At 36.9% G+C, this 20,682-nt stretch overlaps 3 protein-coding genes across 6 annotated transcripts; all 3 read left to right on the forward strand.

The window, feature by feature from the left end:
• The first annotated feature begins 755 nt into the window (after window positions 1-755).
• Window positions 756-6,157, forward strand: LOC133715871 (uncharacterized). 4 transcript variants are annotated; one of them, XM_062142557.1, is made up of 8 exons: window positions 756-913; window positions 996-1,076; window positions 1,559-1,815; window positions 1,896-1,983; window positions 5,295-5,371; window positions 5,473-5,541; window positions 5,688-5,764; window positions 5,870-6,157. In XM_062142557.1, the coding sequence occupies exons 1-8, from the start codon at window positions 836-838 to the stop codon at window positions 5,968-5,970; spliced, it is 828 nt and encodes a 275-aa protein (XP_061998541.1). In that variant the 5' UTR covers window positions 756-835; the 3' UTR covers window positions 5,971-6,157. The 4 variants fall into 4 exon arrangements, with proteins under 4 accessions (XP_061998541.1, XP_061998543.1, XP_061998545.1 ...); XM_062142559.1 differs by having other exon boundaries at window positions 1,914-1,983; XM_062142560.1 differs by lacking the exon at window positions 996-1,076 and having other exon boundaries at window positions 757-913.
• Window positions 6,158-9,406: 3,249 nt separating this feature from the next.
• Window positions 9,407-10,358, forward strand: LOC133717342 (uncharacterized). The gene is made up of 4 exons (XM_062144039.1): window positions 9,407-9,499; window positions 9,589-9,657; window positions 9,831-9,907; window positions 10,004-10,358. The coding sequence occupies exons 1-4, from the start codon at window positions 9,414-9,416 to the stop codon at window positions 10,102-10,104; spliced, it is 333 nt and encodes a 110-aa protein (XP_062000023.1). The 5' UTR covers window positions 9,407-9,413; the 3' UTR covers window positions 10,105-10,358.
• A 3,547-nt stretch (window positions 10,359-13,905) lies between these two features.
• Window positions 13,906-18,701, forward strand: LOC133717341 (uncharacterized). The gene is made up of 8 exons (XM_062144038.1): window positions 13,906-14,029; window positions 14,108-14,188; window positions 15,219-15,475; window positions 15,563-15,632; window positions 17,895-17,974; window positions 18,077-18,145; window positions 18,288-18,364; window positions 18,469-18,701. Exons 1-8 carry the CDS (start codon window positions 13,952-13,954, stop codon window positions 18,567-18,569), a joined length of 813 nt encoding a protein of 270 aa, XP_062000022.1. The 5' UTR covers window positions 13,906-13,951; the 3' UTR covers window positions 18,570-18,701.
• The last annotated feature ends 1,981 nt before the right edge of the window (window positions 18,702-20,682 follow it).

Below are 20,682 nucleotides of genomic sequence, written 5' to 3' on the forward strand. Positions count from 1 at the left end.
TGATCATTGTGTTGCATTTTCATATGAAAACAGGAAAGCTAATGTAAACTGGGAAAGCTGGAATTCTGGAAATCTGGAAATCTGGAAAATTTGTGTTCTAGAACCGATAGCCCGAAAACCCGGACCGAATGTTTCGGATCGGGTTGTAGTCGGTTTGAGGTGGGAAAAAACTGTGAACCGAACCGAGACCGATTACTCGGGTTCGGTCTCGGGTTCCCCTAAAACTAGGACCGGACCGGACCGGACCGCGCCCAGCCCTACAATTTTCACCAGAAGTTGCGCACAAAAATAAAACCAAAGAAATCTGCTTGCAATTTGCAAAATCAAAATGTAGAAAGTTTAATGTGATCTACTGATTGTTAAATATATTAAAACTATTTCCAGTAAATTCATCCAAAAAATTCTGGCATTTTACTTCATTGACCAAACCCCCCACAACTTTCACCAAAAGTTGCGCACAAAAATAAAACCAAAGAAATCTGCTTGCAATTTGCAAAATCAAAATGTAGAAAGCTTAATGTGATCTACTGATTGTTAAATATATTTAAACTATTGCCAGTAAATTCATCCAAAAAATTCTGGCATTTTACTTCACTGATCAAACCCCCCACTATACTCTCGATCATTCTAGTGGCAGTCACTGTTACACTTGACCCTCTTCTTTGTCCTCGTCTAGGTGATGTTTTCCACAAAACGCGTCCTTGCGAGTTGCAACTAAACTTCCTCCAAATCCAATTGGGGCCTCCACATGAATAAATAAGCGCCTAGACTTGACTGAAAGGCCTACGTCGAAAATAGAAGCTAGAGAGAGCAGAGACTAGAGACCAGAGCAAAAATGGGGGATTTGTACGCTTTGGATTTCGACGGAGTTCTGTGCGATAGCTGCGGAGAGAGCTATGCCTCTGCTGCCAAGGTAGTGTTGGTGTTTATATTATTCCAATGTTCCAAGTTTTTTACTTGAAAGATGGTTAATTTGATTGAACGGTAATGTGTAGGCTGCTAAAGTGATATGGCCAACGCTATTCAACGATGTGGATTCAAGTTTAGAGGATTGGGTTGTAGATCAAATCCGCATCGTAAGCAAGGACTAAAATATTCTCCTTAATTTCTTGAAATTTCTGTTTTTGACGAGCACCAATATTATTGATCACATCTTTTGATTTTTAGTTGATTATACAACTTTTATTGATGACATCTCTATGACAATTTCTTATATGTGTCAAGTTCTTTCTTTTCCCATGTTTATAGCCTTATAGGGATTCCAATAAGCTAGCTCATAAGTAGTTTCACGGTTGCAAGTATCATGGAGTGGGCATGTCCCTCCAGTATTTGATGAATTCTTTTGTAATACCTAGTCTTCATCATTGAAATTTGACGTCCTTTGATTAAAAAAAAAAAAAAACGTATCCACAATTTTGGTAAAATATCTTATATTTTATCGAAAATTTTTTTTTCCGAATTATCGATATTTTCATGACTTTCGATATTTTGGTCACACAAAAACCCATGTTGCTATGTTATTAACGACTCTGATGTGGAACAATGAATGATGAATTAGGTGCGACCTGTGCTGCAAAACTGGTATGACAATCTTCTACTTGTGAGGTTACTTTTGGAAATGAGGCTTCCTTCTATAAGGAAGTCGTCAGTTGCAGAAGGGCTCACGGTGGAAGGGATAGTGGAGAATTGGTCAGGGTTGAGCAATCTGATTTTGAAGGAATGGGGTGAGGATAAGGATGCTCTTGTAAAATTATATTTCCAGGTCAGGGATGAGTGGAAGGTTCAGGACTTGAAAACTTGGATTGGTACAAATAGGTGAGAGGGAAATTCAAAGTCTTGTTGGATTGGTTTTTGGTTAGCATACTTTTGGTTTATTGTCATGCATAATCGAGTAGGAGTGGCTTTGGTTGCAGATTGTATCCAGGTGTTGCTGATGCTCTTAAATCGGCAACCTCAACCATTTACATTGTCACTGGGAAACAGGTGTGGATCTTACACAAGCATTCATTTTGTTTTGGCATAATTTCCAAAATATTTCCGAAACTTGATTATAATTGTCAATCTACACTTCAAACGTCTAATTGCAAAATTTTTTTTTTGAGAATGACTAAAGTTTTATTCAAATAAGATAAAGATTACACCATATGGGAAAAATCGGTGGAGGAAAATTCCCCACTCTCTTCCCTACTAGAACGAGTTACGGGTCTATCATCACCGATGACATCCATGAGCCAAGAGGGCCCAATCCCGAACCAACTATGACGCCCATTTAACCGGGCTACAAACTGAGCAACACCATGAGCAGCACCATTTGCCACCCTAGAAACATGATGAACACTTCGAATACCGACATACCCCAGTAAGAATTTAATCTTCTCTACTAACACTCCTTCCCCTGCCAGACAATCCTCCTCCCTGTTTATCAAATTAACAGCCTCCAAACAATCGGTTTCCACCCTCTCAGGCCGCCAACCATGCTCTATCATCATCTCAAGCCCCAGGATCACTGCCTGCAACTCAGCAGCACAAGGCTTAAGGCGGCTTTGGAGCCGCTCACCCACCGCAAGTAGTAGTTCACCATCACTTCCCCTTATAACACAACCTATGCCCACCTGATTTCCATTATCAAGGACAGATGCATCACAATTAAGTTTCATCATACCTTGAGATGGAGGAGACCACCTAGCCTGAACAATGGGATTAGACATTGTACCACACCTGCCTACCTGCTCTCGTACTTGCACCGCAAGCAAGTTATTCCAAATAGAATAACATTGCTCATAAATGATCACTGCAGGTCTAGGTTGACCCCCATGCACTATCACGTTCCTTTCTTTCCAATTATTCCACATCATAATAACCAAAAGTTTAACTTCATCCACTGTCAGAACTTGAATAGCATAATCAAGATAGGAGGAAAAGTCAGTCCACATACCCGGTTCCAATTTCGAATAAAATCTCGCCCTTTCCAACACCGCAACACTAAAAGAACACTCCCATGTTACGTGCAAAGGCGTTTCATTAGCTAATTGACACCTCGGACACAGTGAACTGTTCGAAATACGTCTCTGGTAAAGTGACCACATACACGGCATAAAACCAGTCGAACATCTCCATAGAAAATGACTCATCTTAGGAGGGATTTTGAGTTTCCAAAGATGTTTCCAATGATCCGAAACCACCGGTACTGGTTGCTGTCCATTCCTTTCCAATCTAGATTCTTTCATTGCCAACCAGTACGCACTCTTCACTGAAAACTTCCCATGCTTGTTTTGATTCCAAATCATTCTATCCTGACCAGTAAATCGAGTGAGAGGTATTTCAAGAATAGCTTCCACCTCCTGACATGTACCAATCTGCTCCAAGCGTTGTACCTCCCAACCACCCTCCTCCGAGATCAGCTCCGCAACTCGCATATTTAAATCCAATCCCGTTTTCCAGGTCACACCAAAACCTTGAATACTCGGAACCCAAGGATCCTGAAATACTCTGACACTACGACCATTACAGATTCTCCACCTTAACCCTTTAACAAGCCACTCCTTTCCCCATATAATAGCACGCCAAATATTAGACGGATTAGACCCCAATTCAGCCTCTAAAAACAAACTTCGAGGGAAATAGCGAGCCTTTAACATTTTTCCCACAAGAGAGTTCCCTTCACCAAGTAATCTCCACCCTAGTTTAGCAACCAGAGCCTTATTAAAATTCTGTAACTCCCTAAATCCCATGCCTCCCTCTTTCTTTGGTACGCACATTGCTTCCCATTTCCTCCAATGAATCCCCCTACCTCCAGACTTCCCCCACCAAAACCTTGCTAAGTGCTTATTAATATCTTCACAAACACCCACTGGCAACTGAAAAACACTCATGGTATAGGTCGGTATCGACTGGGCGACAGCTTTGATTAGGATTTCTTTGCCTCCTTTTGACAAAATTTTGCCTTCCCACCCTTGCACACGTTTCCAAACTCTATCTGCCAGACCCTTAAACATCTTCTTTTTGCTCCTTCCAGTAACCGTAGGCAGCCCTAGATATCGTTCATGACACGGTACAATCCTCATATCCAACACCTCACCACACATCTCTTTCACAGAGTTTGAAGTTCTAGGGCTGAAACTCATTGCAGACTTTTCATTACTAATTTTCGTCTAATTGCAAAAATTAACCTCTTGAACTTGGCGAAAATTATCAATTTACACCCTCTGTTAATTCTAACATATTCCATTCAAATATGAGGGATGAGCCCCAACACATTTATTTTAATTGATATTAAATATACATTGAAAAAATTTAATGTGGAGATTTATGGCCTTCCACCTATTATTAACCCACACACTTTGCAATTTATTTGCAATGAAATTACATTATATTATCCTAATAAAATAGTTATATTAAAAATTAGCACTTAATTGGATTGATGTTGAAATTATCTCAACTCCCTTTTTTAATTAAATTAGTATCTTCTTGGTGAATGATAACATCAATTCGATAATTTTTATTTTTTTATTCTTAATGGAATCATATAATGTAATTTAATTAATTAAAAGGTGGAAGCCATAAATTTCCACTCTAAAAAAATTACTTTTCATTTTTATGTATATTGCTCTTAATCAAAAAAAAATTAAAAAATAATAATAATAATAAACAATTATGAAATGACCATATTACCTCTCATGTGCAGGGCACATCCCTCACATTTGGATGGAAAACGTTAGAATTAACGGAGAGTGTAAATTGACAATTTTCATTAAATTTAGGAGGCTAACTTTCTCAATTGCAATTTCAAAGTATAAATTGACAATTTAGTGGTATTTTGACAATTAAGCTTTTTGTTTTAGTGGTTTTACTTTTCCTCATAAAAGAGGATAACAAAAGAGGTAAAAATGATTTTGATATGTTTTAACTTGAGACTTTGAAAGGTGGAGATTGTGGAAAAAAATTTTGTTTGCTCTGTATTCTGTCATTCACTTATTCATAAAGAAGGAGCAGTAGTTTGAGTCTCTTTTAGATTATAGTTTTTCCCTTTGTCTGACAAAACTATCACATTATTACGGTCATGTTTTATTCTTCTCCTTGTGGAGGTATATATAGAGATACATCTTTTGTACACGAAGGAAAGTAATGAATTCGGTACAAATAAATACCTAAATGACATCTAATTATAATAAGAAACAGAATATATCCTAATAGATTACGAAATATTGATAATCCTAATTAATTAGGTAATATTGACAGCTCATTTCAACATTGTCATTGTTCGGCAACCTCACTTTCTCTACTTTTACATGCAGAGCCCATTTGCTGAGGTAATACTACAAGAATTTGCAAAAGATACAATACCGCCTGAAAGAATATTAGGTGTTGCTAGGTTAGTGCATTAACTTGATGCTAGATTGTGTTTGGTATATTTAACTAAAATATATGGATTACTTTCCATAATATGTTAATTTTGCTCACTTATAATTCCAGGTGCAGCCACAAGATAGAAATACTGAAGCAGCTTCAAGAGAAAGCAGAACATCAAGGGCTGAAGCTGCAGTAAGATATTTCTCTGCTCAGTATTTGACATGTTCTAATGTGATGATTTTGACAAACTTCTGCATTTCTATGCTAGACATCCTTCTGTTTAATACTCTGACCTGGTTTCTCTGATCGATTGACATTATTAATGCAACTCTGACCAGCTTTGTGGAGGATAGACTCGCAACTCTGAAGGAAGCTATCACAGAACCTGAATTGGATGGATGGAATTTGTATCTAAGTAAAATTCCTCTTAAACAATCTTAAGCTTGCTTTGTTATCATTGCCGAATGTGCTTTGTAGTGGTACTCAATGGATTTTGTTACTAATTCGGACTTTTGATTAGGTGGTTGGGGGTACAATACACAGAAAGAGAAAGACGAAGCTGCTACAATTCCTAGGATTCAGATTCTTCAACTTTCTGACTTCAATACCAAGCTGAAGTAGCTCCTGTTCGTACGTTCAAATCACTCAAGTTTACTCTTCATTTGAGGGATGTTGTGATTCATGATTATTGCAAATTACAGTATATTTGTATCTTTTTGAATGTTAAATTCAGAATTATATGTATTATATCTATTTAAAACTGTTGAAAAAATAAATTTCAGTTCATATGATAAAAGAGCTTGACTAATACTAATGTTTAAAGGTATGTCCACCTAATAGATTTCAATCCAAATAAAGGGTCGCTCCCATTTTAGCCAAAATTCAATTTTTAATTTTTTTTTTTTTTTTTGTCTCTCAATATTATAAAATGGTAAAATCTTTATATGATACCTGAACTATCATGAAATGCACATTTTTTTTCGAAGAAGGGCCGATGTGGTTACACTCAAGCCTTGATTAATGAAACCGCAGAGTACATGGGGGGAGTTGGTGCATAAACAAAGAAGCATCATTGCAAATAGCACAGCTTTTCCTACTATGTCGCCACCAGAAAATAACTCCGATGACAATTAGTTTCACCTCGCCCTAGGAGGCTGCAACCATTTGATCAAGCAAGAAACTCGCTGCCTCCTTACCTATAGCAGACACATTAATTACTACCACTAGGAGGTTGTGACCATTTGTCAATGCAAGGAATTCACCACATACCTAGAGCAAACAAGGCAAACAATATGCAAAGACTAGCACAAAAACGTACTTGTCCTATTAAACCATGGCAGAGACTTATTACCAACAAAACACAAACTGTAAAATAAAAACTAAGCCCTAAAAAACTAGTAATTATACTAACAACCCACCAACAAGTGCCCAAAAATAAAGGCCCAACCCAACCACCTCTCTCCCGAGCAAGGGACACCCACGTTGCATGCCGCCACACCCGCCGCCAACAAACCATTTGGTAGTATTAAAGTCACCCTCAAGTATAAGGGTCAAGTTATAACATAGTAGGGTTTTAGAGTAAGGGATATCGTACCTAATGGATTGGTAAATCACACTCTACTAGGGAAGACCTAGAGGAAAACTAGAAAGAATATGCAAATATACAATCACAAACAAAGGCTCACTATGTGCAAGATGGTGTGTAGTGATTTGATTTGATGTTGGGAATAGTTTTGATTCAAATTGAAACAACTAGAGTAAGTCAAGTAAACTAAGCTAAGCTAAACAAGTTGTTATCAAATGGATGGGAGTTAGAGTTTAGGTTGTCCACCATAGCCTCCCTTGCATGCATTGATGCTCAAACTGCAAGTGATGCAATCTCAAATACCCAATTACCCTCTTAGCATCCGGGTAAGAGTACTAAGAATAAATCATATTATAGGATTAGTTTCAAACAAGTAAGCCAATCCTAAGTTTAGGTGATTTTAACTCACTACCTTCACATGCACACTGTAACGCCCCAAGCTGCACCTCACCAGCTTGAGCATGTCACAGTGCCACAAGTCCTTAAAACATAAACCGAAATGTTCGATTTACATTTTAGAGAATCACAAGGCAATTTATTGAGTTATTTTTCGTAAATGCACAGTGAAAACTTAAAAACATTTTTTAGGTGAAGTTCTTTATATCACTAAATCCAAATTGTTCGTCCAGAACTTGATATTAAGAATTTCTCAAGAATAACCCACTTCAAGAAATAAGAGTTTAGCAAAGTTTCAACATGAGATTTACTTCTGACAAGTTCGGAAAACGAATCTCAAGAAATATAAATCGAAATTAGTTCTGGAACCTGGTTTCTGTTACGACGGTTTATCGAACTCCTTTTTGCACGCCCAGGTCCATCCCCTACCATCCATTTATCAGTGCACAGTGCCTGCATCCCCACTGTGTAGTGGGTGATCAGCTTTCGTCCTCGTTGCGCGATAGGGACCTTACCCCGATTTACTTTAAGTACCGACAAATAAAACAATCTTTTGCGCGGCTTAGTATAGAAACATACTGAAACCAATTATTTTAAATAATGGCAAACTTTTAAAATGTTTTCTGACTCGAAAACAGATGAATGAAACTCAATAAACACGGCGTCACATATTACCTTAGGGCCGGTTCCATAGACCCACTACACGACCTTACCTCACATAAACTTTTAAACCAGGTAAGCGTAGCGTGAGCGTCTGCTACCTAGCTACACACACGTACCGAGTCCGTCATTACGAATGAATTCTCAGACGACCGTCATAACTAACCCTCCGAAGGTTCTGGAGAACGAACCCAAGGAAGTCAGTGCCACCCTTTGCTCTCAAGCCATCAACAATATCTCACACGGTTTGGTTAGTATGCATCTCATTTTAACATACCAAGCCATACAAATTAACATGCATCATTTTATAAACAACGTATATAAGAAAATCACTAATCGAGGAGAGTCCCAAATCTCATACCTGGATTCTGATGTTTATCTTCACTTAATCAGAGAGTCACGAACCTTCCGTTTATCCGACAGCTAGAGTCCTGACTTCCGACAAATTGCTTGTCAATAACTCATTGAACAAATACTAGAGTTTCAACAATTAATTAATCGTCCAACCAAACATTTCCTGGTTTGACCAAGATTTGACCGAGTTGGTTAATTTGATTGAACAGGGAATGTGTAGGCTGCTAAAGTGAGATGGCCAAGGCTATTCGACGATGTGGATTCAAGTTTGAAGGATTGGATGGTTGATCAAATCGGCATCATAAGTCCTCCTGATCACACAAAACCCATGTTGCTATGTTATTAATCACTCTGATTGTGGAACGATGAATTAGGTGAGACCTGTGCTGCAATCTCGGTATGAGAATCTGATACTTGTGAGGCTACTTCTGGAGATGAAGGTTCCTTCTATAAGGGAGTCATCAGTTGCAGAAGGGCTCACAGTGGAGGGGATAGTGGAGAATTGTTCAGAGTTGAAGAATCTGATTATGAAGGAATGGGGTGAGGATAAGGATGCTCTTGTAAATGTATTTGGAAAGGTCAGGGATGAGTGGAAGGACCAGGACCTGGAAACTTGGACTGGTGCAAATAGGTGAGCTTGATCAGCAATTGAGAGCGAAATTCAAAGTCTTGTTAAATTGGTTTTTGGTTAGCATAATTTTGGTTTATTATGGGAGAGGCTTTGGTTGCAGATTGTATCCAGGTGTTGCTGATGCTCTTACATTGGCAACCTCAACCATTTACATTGTCACTGGGAATCGAAACAGGTGTGGACCTTATACAAGCATTCGTTTTGTTTTAGGGGTTTTACTTCTCCCTAGAAAAGAGAATAACAAAAGAGGGAAAGATGATTAATCTAATACGTTTTTAAGTTGAGATTTTTAAAGGTTGAGATTGCGGAAAGAAATTTCTGTTTGCTTTGCATTCTGTCATTCACTCATTCATAATGAAGGAGATGTTGTCTGAGTTTCTTTTCGATTAGAGTTTTCCCTTTGTCACTGTCCGAAAACCTTAGTTTCTCTTCTTTTACATGCAGAGCCTATTTGCTGAGGTAATACTGAAAAGACTTGCAGAAGTTACACTAGCACATGGAAGAATATTTGGAGATGGATCTCGGTTAGTGTATTAACTTGATACTAGCCTATGTTTGGTATATTTCACTGATGCATATGGAATTCGTTAACTTTGCTCACTTATAATTCCAGTTCCAGCCGCAAGATAGAAGTACTGAAGCAGCTTCAAGAGAAACCAGAACATCAAGCGCTGAAGCTGCAGTAAGGTATTTGTCTGCTCAGTATTTGACATAGTAGGACATGTTCTAATATGATGATCTTGACTGCAATATTGGTGGCTTTGACAAACTTCTGCACTTCTGTGCCGGACATCCTTCTGTTTAATGCTTTGACCTGGTTTCTCTGATTGACATCAATAATGCAACTTTGACTAGCTTTGTGGAGGATAGACTAGCAACCCTGAAGGATGTTATTGAAGTACCCGAATTGGATGGTTGGAATTTGTATCTGGGTAAAATTCCTCTGAAGCTTGCTTGTTATCATTGGTGTTTTGTGCTTTGTTGTGGTACTCATTGGCTTTTGTTGCTATTTCGGACTTTTTGATTAGGCGGTTGGGGGTACAATACACAGAAAGAGAGAGACGAAGCTGCTAAAATTCCCGGGATTCAGATTCTTCAGCTTTCGGACTTCAGTAACAAGCTGAAGTAGCTTATGCATAACTTTATACCACTCAAGTTTACTCTTCATTTGAGGGATGCTGTTATTCATGTCTAGTGCAAATTACAGTATATTTGTATCTTTTTTGAATTTTAGATTCAGAATTATATTTATTACATCTGTTTGAAACTGTTGAAGAGATAAATTTCAGTCCATGTAAATAAAAGAGTTTCATTATTACTGAAGTGTAAAGGTATGTGCACTAAACGATTTCAACCCACAAGGGTTGCTCCCATTTTAGCCAATCTCTCAATATCATCAAAATTGTAAGTTACGTATACGCTCAATCACTGGTACGTGTTCACTTGGTCAGTGATTGACCAAATAAATTATGCTTAATTACCTTTGGATATAAATCCAATTATGAAAATAATCATTTTTAAAGTGATTGACGTGTGGGTAATGTTTTGCTCGACTGGTTGTGATTATCTTGGTTTGTTCACTTTGGAGAGATTGTATTAAGCATGCTTATAAACCCTCAAATTATGATGGTTCACCACGGCATATAAGGGCGAGCAGTTAGCAAACTGCAATATTGTGATGTCTTATATCTGACACGATCAAAATTATAAGTTATGATCTATTTTGAAGAATAAAAATGTAATGTAGCGTTCCGGAGGCTCGGGTATGGGTGTTGCTTGAAAGTTTTTGTAGGTGGTTTTTAGCTCCCGGTCGACGGAAATCTCTGGGATGGGTGCAATTATGGTGGGTCTCGGTGCAGATCGACGGCGTTGCAAATATTGAGGGCACTGGGCGTGGCGGTTTCGACTTCGGCGGCGGCGTTTGGACCGTGGAGCGTTGGGTTGTGGCGTCATGGCTGTTTCGACTTCGGCGGTAGCGTAGGATCGTGGTGCGCTGGGTCGTGGTGGGGTTCCGTGGCAGTGTTTGCGTCGTGACGGCGAGAATCCTGCCGGAACTGGCGTGGGCACGGTGGCGGCTGAGGACGGGTTTGGAGATGGAAGTTTGGTCTGGGCCAATCTCGGCCTGTTAGGCTTTGGGTGGGCCTGCTTTTGGAGCTCCTTGGGACAAAAATTTGATGGGCTAGGGTTTTGCTCTCAGCCCATCTCTATTAGAAACACTCTATGTACTTCTAGCGTCTCTGGAGTAATACTGAAAGAGGCTATCCGCTACCTCTACGTATTTAAATGTACAATGAGTAGGACTATATGTACGTACCACTTGTGGGTACTACCGCTAGCTTCTTGTCTGTCTATAAATGACAGTGGAAGGGTATGTAACGGCCTATTTTGACTTGAGATGAATACATTATTTCGCCCTCGTGGCATTACTCAATAAAAAAAAAGTAATATATAATATCTTTTTTTTTTTTTAATCAAAGAAGAACTTCATTGAAAATGAATCAATTACAACGATTTGTGAAAAACACGTTAGCAATTAGTCACCGAATGGCAGAGATTGCAAAACAGCTTCCCAACTAGACTTCATACTGAAAATCCCTACTGACACACTGATGGAGCCGCTCAGGCCCCGACTCCAAACAAAGAAAAGGTTGACTAATTTTCAAGGCTTCCTTTGCTAAACGGTGAGCAATACCATTGCCTTCCAGTTTTACAAAGTGCCCACTACAGGAAATAAAAGACTGAACTAAAGACTTGACTTCATTAATAATATGTCCCTCAAAACTTAAATCATCAAAACTATTAATCACTGAGAGTGCATCACCTTTCACTTTGATGTTGAGAAATCCCACATGCAGCGCAAACCGAAGACCATAATATGATCTTTAGTACTTTAAAACATGACATATTTGGGGCTCCTTTGGGAGAAATTTATCTATCCTATGGTAGAACCATGTCGGCTTGCCACATGGTCTAACGCCCCTATAAAAAATTGCCACATGGAAGTTTGTACAGCTCATGTTACCTCCCGTTAGCTACTCATCCTTTTCCGTTATCTGTTAATTCATCTTCTCATTTTTGTGCAAAGATTGCAGTTTCACTGTCCAACAATGAATAGAGATGGAGCCAAAAATCATGATCAAGGTAAACAAAACTTAAATATTTTAATAAAGATCTTCACATATGATTACATCGAACATGCATGTAATTAGATTCTTATACATAATCATTCATCTCAATTCCAATTGAAGTATTAAGTCTTTTTTTTTTTCCTACAATCACTTGAAAAATTCTCAAATAAAATCTCAATTCTAATCGAACGGATCTATTGCAATCGGGCCAATGAGTTCAACTGACCAGTTATTCTTCAACAGGAAGATCCCGCCCATGGCTATCCACCCACCTAGAAAAGCCACAGGTGCCATTACTAGATCTTGCAGCTTTCCACGAGGAAGATGCAGATGACCAATTCGAGTTTGGGCCACACTGAGGCAGAGATCTGAGGCTTTGGGACAAGTCTCTGCACCGAAGAACGAGATCCATTTCTCCTATAAGAAACATGCCTTTTAATTGCAAGATTTACCATGCTAATGGAATTAGTGAAAATGATTGCTGCTTTGTTAAAGATATGAAGACAATGATTTTGGGAAAGAAGCCCGACAATGGAGAAAAGGAGGAAGAAGGTAGGAAGCTTGGAGACTACTTCAGTTTAGGCTTCGTCTTCACCCAAATATGATTGTAGAACGAAAGAACAGTTTAAGAGGGGATGAAATTAGTTTCAGGAAATTTTTTTTTATTATTTTATTATATTTTTTTTTTATAAGGTTTGCATCGGTTAACTGCGATAGCTAATAGATGGTTTGAGCTGTAAAAAAACTTCCACTTGGCAATTTTTTATTGGGACTTCATGTGGCAAGCAGACATGGTTCGGATAGAAATTTTTTTCCTGTTCACGGAAAAAAAAAATAATGTCTTTCCTATGGAAATGGAAATGAAATTTTCCAAGAACTTTCTATTCCGATATTTGGTAACATTAGGAAAGTTATCAGGAAAGTTGTGGAAAATTTTGTAATTAATAGAATAAAATAATATGTTGTGAGTAATAAATGCAAGGAAAAAATGAGGAAAAGTGATTCCTTTGGTGTTTGGAAGGAACCACTTTCCCCCTTATTTTCTCTTCCTTAAGGAAAATATTTTCTTTCCTTTTGTCTCCCAAACGCAAGAAAGGAATAAGTTTCATTTCCTGATGCTTACTTTCCGTAAACCAAACGTAGCCTTGAACTTTTTTTCAATGATGAGTACATTTAATGATAAACATCCTAACGAATCGACATAAAGTTTTACTCATGTAAACTCTATCATGAATAAAGTTTGAAATGATACCGATACAATTAGGATTTGAAGTACAATTTTCACCAGAAATTATGCACAAAAATAAAATAAAATAAAAATCTGCTTCCAGTTTGCAAAATCAAAATGTAGAAATTTAATGTGATCTTCTGATCGTTGAATATATTAAAACTATTGCTAGTAAATTTATCCAAAAAATTCTGGCATTTTACTTCATTGACCAAACCCCTCCACAATTTTCACCAGAAGTTGCGCACAAAAATAAAACCAAAGAAATCTGCTTGCAATTTGCAAAATCAAAATGTAGAAGTTTAATGTGATCTACTGATCGTTAAATATATTAAAACTATTGCCAGTAAATTCATCCGAAAATTCTGGCATTTTACTTCACTGACCAAACCCCCCACCATACTCCATTCTAGTGGCAGTCACGGTCACACCCTTGACCCTCTTCTTTGTCCTCGTCTAGGTGATGTTTGTCCACAAAACGCGTCCTTGCGAGTTGCAACTAAACTTCCTCGAAATCCAATTGGGACCCCCACATGATTATATAAGCGCCTAGACTTGACTGAAATACCTACGTCGAAAATAGAAGTTAGAGAGAGCAGAAACTAGAGACCAGAGCAGAAATGGGGGATTTGTACGCTTTGGATTTCGACGGAGTTCTGTGTGATAGCTGCGGAGAGAGCTATGCCACTGCTGCCAAGGTAGTGTAGGTGTTTATATTATTCCAATGTTCGAAGTTTTTTACTAGATGGTTAATTTGATTGAACGGTAATGTGTAGGCTGCAAAAGTGATATGGCCAACGCTATTCAACGATGTGGATTCAAGTTTAGAGGATTGGGTTGTTGATCAAATCCGCATCGTAAGCAAGGACTAAAATATTCTCGTTAATTTCTTGAAATTTCTGTTTTTGGCGAGCACCAATATTATTTATCACAGTTTTTGATTTTTAGTTGATTATACAACTTTTATTGATGACATCTCTAGTGGCCGGCGGACCCAAGATTTTAATCTTCTGGGGGCGAGGCTTTTTGTTATTATTTTTTGGCTAATGAGGGATGTGAAAACACTAAGCTAAATAATATGTATGAATACATATAGAAAAACAAGAGTTCTGTGTTAATAACAGATGTGATTGTGGTTATAATCTATAATCTATAATTCATATAGAACAAGATTGTGGTTAATTACGACCAATTAATGTATCAAAGCCAGACTAATTTCTTTTAGTGGGGGCTGACCTTGATATTTTATTAATCTTTTCCATAGCATGGCAAGTAATTATGTATGTAATTATGGGTGCGTCTTCAGATGCGTTTTCACATCCAGTCATAGTCCTGTTAGGTCTTATTTCTGAAGTTTTATTTTCGCATTTTTCATTTATGATGTAGTTTCTACCTCTCTCGTTTGTCATTTTCTCTCAAAAACAAAAATGTATGTAATTATGGGGGCAAACTAATTCTATATATGTAATTAAGTATGCAAACGTTTGGTGAGTGACGGCGGCAACCCCCATTGGGCACTGCGTAGGTCCGCCAGTGGACATCTCTATGGCAATTTCTTATGTGTCAAGTTCTTTCTTTTCCCATGTTTATAGGGATTCCAATAAGCTAGCTCATAATTAGTTTCACGGCTGCAAGTATTATGGAGTGGGCATGTCCCTTCAGTATTTGAAGAATTCTTTTGTAATACCTAGTCTTCATCAATGAAATTTGACGTCCTTTGATTAAAAAAAAAAAAATTATCCACAATTTCGGTAAAATATCTCATATTTTATTGAATTTTTTTTCTGAATTATCTATATTTTCATGACTTTTGATATTTTGGTCACACAAAACCCATGTTGCTATGTTATTAACGACTCTGATGTGGAACAATGAATGATGAATTAGGTGAGACCTGTGCTGCAAAAGCGGTACGACAATCTTCTACTTGTGAGGTTACTTTTGGAAATGAGGCTTCCTTCTATAAGGAAGTCATCAGTTGCAGAAGGGCTCACGGTGGAAGGGATATTGGAGAATTGGTCAGAGTTGAAGAATCTGATTTTGAAGGAATGGGGTGAGGATAAGGATGCTCTTGCAAATTTATATGTAAAGGTCAGGGATGAGTGGAAGGTTCAGGACTTGAAAACTTGGATTGGTGCAAATAGGTGAGAGGGAAATTCAAAGTCTTGTTGGATTGGTTTTTGGTTAGCATACTTTTGGTTTATATCGAGTAGGAGTGGCTTTGGTTGCAGATTGTATCCAGGTGTTGCTGATGCTCTTAAATCGGCAACCTCAACCATTTACATTGTCACTGGGAAACAGGTGTGGATCTTATACAAGCATTCATTTTGTTTTGGCATAATTTCCAAAATATTCCCGAAACTTAATTATAATTGTCAATCTACACTTCAAACTTGTAATTGCAAAAATTAACCTCTTGAACTTGGTGAAAACTGTCAATTTACACCCCCTTTGTTAATTCCAACATATTACATTCAAATATGAGGGATGAGCCCCTACACATTTATTTTAATAAATATTAAATATACATTGAAAAAATATAGTGTGGAGATTTATGGCCTTCCACCTATTATTAACCCACACACTTTGCAATTTATTTGCAATGAAATTACATTATATTATCCTAATAAAATAGTTATATTAAAAATTAGCACCTAATCGGATTGATGTTGAAATTATCTCAACTCCATTTTTTTATTAAATTAGTAGCTTCTTGGTGAATGACAACATCAATTTGAAAGGTGGCGATTGTGGAAAGAAATTTATGTTTGCTCTGCATTCTGTCATTCAGTTATTCATAAGAGCATCTCCAACAATGATACTTATATTCATAGCTAAAAGTAGCTAAAAGTGAAATATAACTAGTTAACTATTGAGTTATGCTCCAGCAGAATACTTAAATCTAAAGTTAAATTTAGGTTTTAGTTAAATTTTCTCCCATCCTAGCTAAATATAGCTAGAGTGTTTAGCTAAAGCTAAATTTAGGTATTGGATAGCTATTCTATTGGAAATAGAACTTATCCTAATATTTGTTAAATTTCAATTTTTTTTTAAAATAGCTACTCTGTTGGAGATGCCCTAATGAAGGAGCAGTTGTTTGAGTTTCTTTTAGATTATAGTTTTTCCCTTTGTCTGACAAAACTAATAATCTGATATTGTCATGTTTTATTCTTCTCCTTGTAAAGGTATACTAGTCTTTCTCTACACATGCTTTGCATGTGCAAGTTATTATTATTTTTTTCAGAAAAAAGATCGGAGTTAGTTATTGTAGAGAAAAGATGATGGGGAGAGAAAAGTGGGTTGTGGATACTTTTATTTATTTATTTTATTAATAAAAATATATTTTGTAAATGTCTTAATTATCCTTCTGATTTAATTAATTCTCAAAGTTTATTAATCTTTTAAGGTCATTTATGTCAAAATTCTAGATTTTGGCTAACAAACCCTCTTCTCTTAATAATAGTATAGATATAGATCGAGATATATCTTTTTGTTAGATATACTAAAATACAAACGTGAATAAATCACTGCGGTGAAATAGAAGAATAGAAAATCACTACGGTGTAAATCCCCGCAGTAACCAATATATATACAAAACTAATTATTCTTAGTCATGAACATGTATAAATCAATACCAACATCTATGTCAAATTTAGAATTGATATTCAAAGTAACTTAAACATTTGGATCATAAGAACACAATATTGCAGCAATCAAATATGAGACTGAAATCAGAAATTAAAGTTAGTATGTGATACTGACATGATGGAGTGCCTGTGTCCATTGCTCTTCTCCAAGATCCACCCTTTAGTCTCAGTTTTGTGATGGGACAAAAGAATATGAATTATGGTGTTCTTGTAGGGATCAATACAGACGTTACAATCCTTTTTATATTAGCAAAAACGGTTGAGACAGTTTCTTCCATCAAGAAACCGTCAAATAACCTCTTTGTTTGTCTGATAAGGATTGACTAGCCCCTTAACATGTGCTCCGCACATGTCAATTGGCTTTTATCTTTATTTTTTAAAATTAAAAAAAGTTACAGCAGTTTCTCTCCTAATTTTGAGGAAGTTTCTCATTTTTTCATGGGAGGTATTGCAATCTTTTAAAATATGATATAGTCAATTGATTATCTTATCCTCATATAGAAATAATTTATTTATTAATATCTATATTATGTGAGGGCATATATGGTAGTTTAAAAATTTAACCATTCCCTCAAGAATTGGCTTAATTATATAAGATATGGATAATCACACAATTTGAATTTCAAATTCAAAACAGATTGCATTAAATAAAATCATTTTCGATTACAACTTTATTTAACTCATTGATGTTACATATTAAACTCTAAAACTTATCCTCAAATGCAGAAAATGCTGATGTCTAGTTCCATAAGGTTTTACACTTTTGTACTAGTACATGAATTCGGTACCCAATACCTACATGACATCTAATTATAATAAGAAACAGAATCCTAATTAGGTAATATTGACAGCTCATTTCAACATTGTCGATCGATCATTTGTTCCGCAACCTCACTTTCTCTACTTTTACATGCAGAGCCCATTTGCTGAGGTAATACTACAAGAATTTGCAAAAGATACAATACCGCCTGAAAGAATATGTGGTGTTGGAGCTGGGTTAGTGCATTAACTTGATACTAGCTTGTGTTTGGTATATTTAACTAAAATATATGGATTGCTTTCCATAATATGTTAATTTTGCTCGCTTTATATTTCCAGTTCCGAACCTAAGCTAGAAAAACTGAAGCAGCTTCAAAAGAAACCAGAACATCAAGGGCTGAAGCTGCAGTAAGATATTTCACTGCTCAGTATTTGACATGTTCTAATGTGATGATTTTGACAAACTTCTGCATTTCTATGCTGGACATCCTTCTGTTTAATACTCTGACCTGGTTGCTCTAATTGACATTATTAATGCAACTCTGACCAGCTTTGTGGAGGATAGACTGGAAACTCTGAAGAAAGTTATCAAAGAACCTGAATTGGATGGCTGGAATTTGTATCTAAGTAAAATTCCTCTTAAACAATCTAAGCTTGCTTTGTTATCATTGCTGTATGTGCTTTGTTGTGGTACTCATTGGATTTTGTTGCTAATTCGGACTTTTGATTAGGCGGTTGGGGGTACAATACACAGAAAGAGAAAGACGAAGCTGCTACAATTCCTAGGATTCAGATTCTTCAACTCTCTGACTTCAATACCAAGCTGAAGTAGCTTTTGTTCGTACGTTCAAATCACTCAAGTTTACTCTTCATTTGAGGGATGTTGTGATTCCTGATTATTGCAAATTACAGTATATTTGTATCTTTTTGAATGCTAAATTCAGAATTATATGTATTATACCTATTTAAAACTGTTGAAAAAATAAATTTCAGTTCATATGATAAAAGAGCTTGACTAATACTGATGTTTAAAGGTATGTCCACCTAAAAGATTTCATTCCAAACAAAGGGTCGCTCCCATTTTAGCCAAAATTCAATTTTTTTTAAAAATTTTTTTTATCTCTCAATATTATAAAATGGTAAAATCTTTATATGATACCTGAACTATCATGAAATGCACTTTTTTTTTTTTGAAGAAGGGCCGGTGTGGTTACACTCAAACCTTGATTAATGAAACCGCCCAGAATACATGGAGGGAGTTCGTTAGTGCCTAAACAAAGAAGCATCATTGCAAATAGCACAGTTTTCCTACTATGTCGCCACCAGAAAATAAATCCGGTGTCAATTAGTTTCACCTCACTACTAGGAGGCTGCAACCATTTGACCAAGCAAGAAACTCGCTGCATCCTTACCTAGAGCAGACACATTAATTACTACCACTAGGAGGTTGTGACCATTTGTCAATGCAAGGAATTGGCCACATACCTAGAGCAAACAAGGCACACAATGTGCAAAGACTAGCACAAAACCCAACTTGTCCTATTAAACCATGGCAGAGACTTATTACTAACAAAACACAAACTGTAAAATAAAAACTAAGCCCTAAAAAACTAGTAACAATAGCCCACCAGCAAGTGCCCAAAAACAAAGGCCCAGCCCAACCACCTCTCTCCCCAGCAAGGCACACCCACACTGCATGCCGCCACACCAGCTGCCAACAAACCATTTGGTAGCATTAAAGTCACGTCAAGTATAAGGACCAAGTTATAGTATAGTAGGGTTTTAGAGTAAGAGATATCGTACCCAATGGATTGGTAAATCTCACTCTAGCTAGGGAAGACCTAGAGGAAAACTAGAAAGAATATGCAAATATACAATCACAAATAAAGGCTCACTATGTGCAAGATGGTGTAGTGATTTGATTTGATGTTAGGAATAGTTTCAATTCAAATTGAAACAACTAGAGTAAGTCAAGTAAACTAAGCTAAGCTAAACAAGTTGTTATCAAATGGATGGGAGTTAGAGTTTAGGTTGTCCACCATAGCATCCCTTGCATGCATTGATGCTCAAACTACAAGTGATGCAATCCCAAATACCCTCTTAGCATCTGGGTAAGAGTACTAAGAACAAATCATATTACAGGATAAGTTTCAATTCATTGTTTCTAGATGCATAAAGATTAGAGTTTAGATAACCAAGCAAGCAAGTCATCCTAGCTCTAGGTGATTTTAACTCACTAGCTTCACATGCACACTGTAACGCCCCAAGCTGCACCTCACAAGATTGAACACGTCACAGTGCTACGAGCCCCTAAAACATAAACCGAAAGGTTCAATTTACATTTTAGAGAATCACAAGGCAATTTATTCAGTTATTTTTTGTAAATGCACAATGGAAACTTAAAAACATTTTTTAGGTGAAATTCTTTAAATCACTAAATCCAAATTGTTCGTCCAGAACTTGATATTAAGAATTTCTTGAGAAATAACAAACTTCGAGAAATAAGAGTTTAGCAAAGTTTCAACATGAGATTTACTTCCGACAAGTTTCGGAAAACGAATCTCAAGAAATATAAATCGAAATTAGTTCCGGAACCTGGTTTCCGTTAGGACGATTTATCGAACTCCTTTCCACACACCTAGCTCCATCCCCTACCATCCCTTTACCAGTGCACAGTACCTGCATATATCCACACTGTTGTAGGGGGTGATCAGCTTTCGTCCTCGTTGCGCAATAGGGACCTTACCTCGATTTACTTTAAATACTGACAAATAAAACAATCTTTTGCGATACCCAGTATAGAAACATACTGAAACCAATTATTTTAAAGAATGACAAACTTTTAATATGTTTTCTGACTCGAAAACAGATGAATGAAACTCGATAAACATGGCGCCACATATTACCTGAGGGCTGGTCCCATAGACCCACTACACAACCTTACC

The sequence above is a fragment of the Rosa rugosa genome, chromosome 6, assembly GCF_958449725.1.
Source record: "Rosa rugosa chromosome 6, drRosRugo1.1, whole genome shotgun sequence".
NCBI lineage: Eukaryota > Viridiplantae > Streptophyta > Magnoliopsida > Rosales > Rosaceae > Rosa > Rosa rugosa.

Coding starts and splice junctions, on each gene's coding strand:
- LOC133715871 (XM_062142557.1), top strand. CDS start 836: ATGGGGGATTTGTACGCTTTGGATTTCGACGGAGTTCTGTGCGATAGC. Junction 914..995: donor GCTATGCCTCTGCTGCCAAG/GTAGTGTTGGTG, acceptor GGTAATGTGTAG/GCTGCTAAAGTGATATGGCC. Junction 5,765..5,869: donor TGGATGGAATTTGTATCTAA/GTAAAATTCCTC, acceptor ACTTTTGATTAG/GTGGTTGGGGGTACAATACA.
- LOC133717342 (XM_062144039.1), top strand. CDS start 9,414: ATGCAGAGCCTATTTGCTGAGGTAATACTGAAAAGACTTGCAGAAGTT. Junction 9,500..9,588: donor ATATTTGGAGATGGATCTCG/GTTAGTGTATTA, acceptor TTATAATTCCAG/TTCCAGCCGCAAGATAGAAG. Junction 9,658..9,830: donor CATCAAGCGCTGAAGCTGCA/GTAAGGTATTTG, acceptor AACTTTGACTAG/CTTTGTGGAGGATAGACTAG.
- LOC133717341 (XM_062144038.1), top strand. CDS start 13,952: ATGGGGGATTTGTACGCTTTGGATTTCGACGGAGTTCTGTGTGATAGC. Junction 15,476..15,562: donor ACTTGGATTGGTGCAAATAG/GTGAGAGGGAAA, acceptor CTTTGGTTGCAG/ATTGTATCCAGGTGTTGCTG. Junction 15,633..17,894: donor ACATTGTCACTGGGAAACAG/GTGTGGATCTTA, acceptor TTTTACATGCAG/AGCCCATTTGCTGAGGTAAT.